General features: G+C 32.0%; 1 protein-coding gene across 1 annotated transcript in view; it reads left to right on the forward strand.

Moving 5' to 3' along the window:
• The window catches only part of LOC106466964 (phosphatidylserine synthase 2-like), a 22880-nt gene that overhangs the window by 10690 nt on the left and 9036 nt on the right, over nt 1-3154 (forward strand). The window contains exons 6-7 of the mRNA XM_022395055.1: nt 2053-2103; nt 2644-2757. Of these exons, the coding sequence (XP_022250763.1) occupies nt 2053-2103; nt 2644-2757 (165 nt within the window). The remainder of the gene's footprint in view (nt 1-2052; nt 2104-2643; nt 2758-3154) is intronic.

Genomic DNA, 3154 nt, shown 5'->3' on the forward strand with positions numbered 1-3154 from the left:
AAATAAGCCATTCTTGATGGGGAAGATAAACAATTGTTTATCTTCCCCATCAAGAATGGCTTATTTCATAAAGATTTTGTTCGTCTTCAACATCTATGTCCAATTGTGTTCTTCTTCAACATCTATGTCCACTTGTGTTCTTCTTCAACATCTATGTCCAATTGTTTATCTTCCCCATCAAGAATGGCTTATTTCATAAAGATTTTGTTCGTCTTCAACATCTATGTCCAATTGTGTTCTTCTTCAACATCTATGTCCATTTGTTTATCTTCCCCATCAAGAATGGCTTATTTCATAAAGATTGTGTTCTTCTTCAACATCTATGTCCAATTGTTTATCTTCCCCATCAAGAATGGCTTATTTTGTAATCTATTGTGTCTCCCATTAATGTGGTTCTTTTGTCTGTTGGTTTATAGTTTCACGTGTGAATACTACTGTATTTAATAAACAATTAAATTAAGCTATTAATCATATAGATTGTTAACATAGAATCTAGTTCAGTTCAGTTCCCGTTTGTTGCTATATCTGTGTGCTAAAAATGTAAGTATTGTAGAATGTTTGCTTTTTGCATCAATCAGAACAAAATGCATAAAATATCATTAATATTTACCATCTTTTCCAGAGAGGTTAATTCCCATTCAGTTCAGTTTAAATTATCAAAGCCAAGCTTTTACAGTGCTGAAACTTCCTACAGTGTTGATATCTAAACTGTAAAATGACTTATGTCTATCCATAACAAAAATCTTCCAGCTTCCTTACCTCTGAGACCCAGGATAGCCAGATGGATAAGCTCTTGAATCGCAATCTGCGGGTCTCGAGTTCGATTCACCGTCTCACCAACGTGCTTGCCTAGCCGTGAAGGCGTTATAATGTGACAGTCAATCCCACTATTCGTTGATAAAAGAGTAGCCTTGTTATTATTATTCTCTTCCGGTATTGATGGCATAATCAATCTTGCCTTTATTTTGTGCCCGTTTGAGTTCTTTACTTTCATGTTTCAGGGAAAATCTAAGATTGTCTTGTTTTTCTAATTCCTTTGTACACCCCTTCTTTTAATTGTTTGCATGTGTCCTAAATGTTAATGATCGTGTGAGTTTGTTTTTCATTTTATTTATTCTGGACAATCCACTATTTATAATTTAAACTGCCTTTATTCAATTGTAAGTATATAAATATTTTTTTTTTTTACATTTCTTCAATAAACACACTTCCAAAATCCATTCATTTGCATTCATTAAGCACATTGGTTACTAGTTAGTAAATCATATTATCTTGTACTTTCCTGATCTGCAAAGCATAATGTTTCATGGAAATTAAATTTGTTTAAACTTCTGAAAATTCTTTGGCTTTTCTTAGAGAATTGGATAGAATTTGCTTAATATGACAATGTACGTGACAAACTTATACGACATTATTAGTGAAGATTATGAAATTATTATAAAAATATATAGAACTGGAAATGATGGTTATATGGAGTTAACTTTTCTCTCTGTTTCCTGTGATAATTTACAGCTCTTAATATTGGAGCAGCACACCTTTACCTAACAAACAATATCCAGGGAATTTCATTTCTGTCTTACAGTATCAGCTCGCTGTCAGAGGGAATGTGCAGATTCCATTATGAAATATGGCTAACGTTACTAAGAGCCAAAAAAAAGTTTAGTATTTACTTTATGTAGTACTTACTGTTTATAAAGCTATTTCCATATGATAATATATCTTGAAATGCTTAACACTTGATTGTCTGAAATGGAAACTCATCATTTTCTAGGTAGGTGGGGGGAGGGGTAGTAATTTCATGTTGTATAATCGTTTTAAGGCTGTACTGTATAAGTGTTAACTATTGTCTGTTGTCGAAAGTTTCTAGTAAATGATATCTTGTAGAGAGGAAGGTAATGCAGCTTACAAGAAATATTTTTTATCAGTTTTGTTTTACATTTGTACATCGTTTCTTTGAGACAATTAGAAGTTAAAATATCATCATGCTCTTAGTTCTGATGCAGAAAATAGGATGCAAATAAATATTTAATCTCTTTGTTTCTGGTTTATCAGGATAAGCTGGATATATTTGTACCAACACATTTCATTGGCTGGTGGGTCAAGGTAAGTTAAATAATAAGACTGCTTCATTTAATGGTTATTAAACTTAAATCACCTTTGTTATTGTTTAAAATGAGTAAATGATGTATTTGTGAAACGTACAAATGTCTTATTTTTCCTCAGTTCTGTAATTATGGAGTTTCACCAAGTACTGATGGTTTCAAGTATCAATTATATAAAAATTACTAATTGTTATGATTTCTACAACCAAATTAGTGTAAAACTTAACTCTCATTAGTGTCCTAATATCAATACTTTTTATTATTTTTACTAAATTACTCTGTGTTAGTTTGATAGTTTAGCCTACTACGACAGCATATTAGACACCTGAATTAGACCCAATAAGACTACAGTCTAAGTAGATCTAAGGTTAGATCTAATTAGACTATGATCCAAGGCTAGGTCTTCTTAGACTACAATCCAAGGTTAGGTCTACTTAGATTAGGATCATAGGTTAGATCTACTTAGACTGTGATCTAAGTTGTTAGTATTTTTAATGAATAAAGAAGCCATTTTTAAAGTACCCCATTACAAATTTTTCAGACTTTGATGTTACGAGACTGGTGGCTATGTTCGGTAATCAGCATCATGTTTGAAGTATTGGAGTACACACTAGAGCACCAGCTACCAAACTTTAGTGAATGTTGGTGGGATCATGTACGTAACCTCTAGTATAAAGTTGTTGAATTTTTGATAATAGTAAAAGTACACAATTTATTACTGGAAAATTGTCTGTACTCTTAGTTTCTTGAGTTATCTTCAATGATACTGCCACTGAAACTATAATACTCAGTAACAGACTACACGTGTATAACGTATTTAACTGTAATACTCAGTAACAGACTACACGTGTAATGTATTTACCTGTAATACTCAGTAACAGACTACACGTGTAATGTATTTACCTGTAATACTCAGTAACAGACTACACGTGTAATGTATTTAACTGTAATACTCAGTAACAGACTACACGTGTAATGTAACAGTTAAATACATTACACGTGTAGTCTGTTACTGAGTATTACAGTTAAAAAATACTCAGTAACAGACTACA

The sequence above is a fragment of the Limulus polyphemus genome, unplaced genomic scaffold (genome assembly GCF_000517525.1).
Source record: "Limulus polyphemus unplaced genomic scaffold, Limulus_polyphemus-2.1.2 Scaffold2441, whole genome shotgun sequence".
NCBI classification, from domain to species: domain Eukaryota; kingdom Metazoa; phylum Arthropoda; class Merostomata; order Xiphosura; family Limulidae; genus Limulus; species Limulus polyphemus.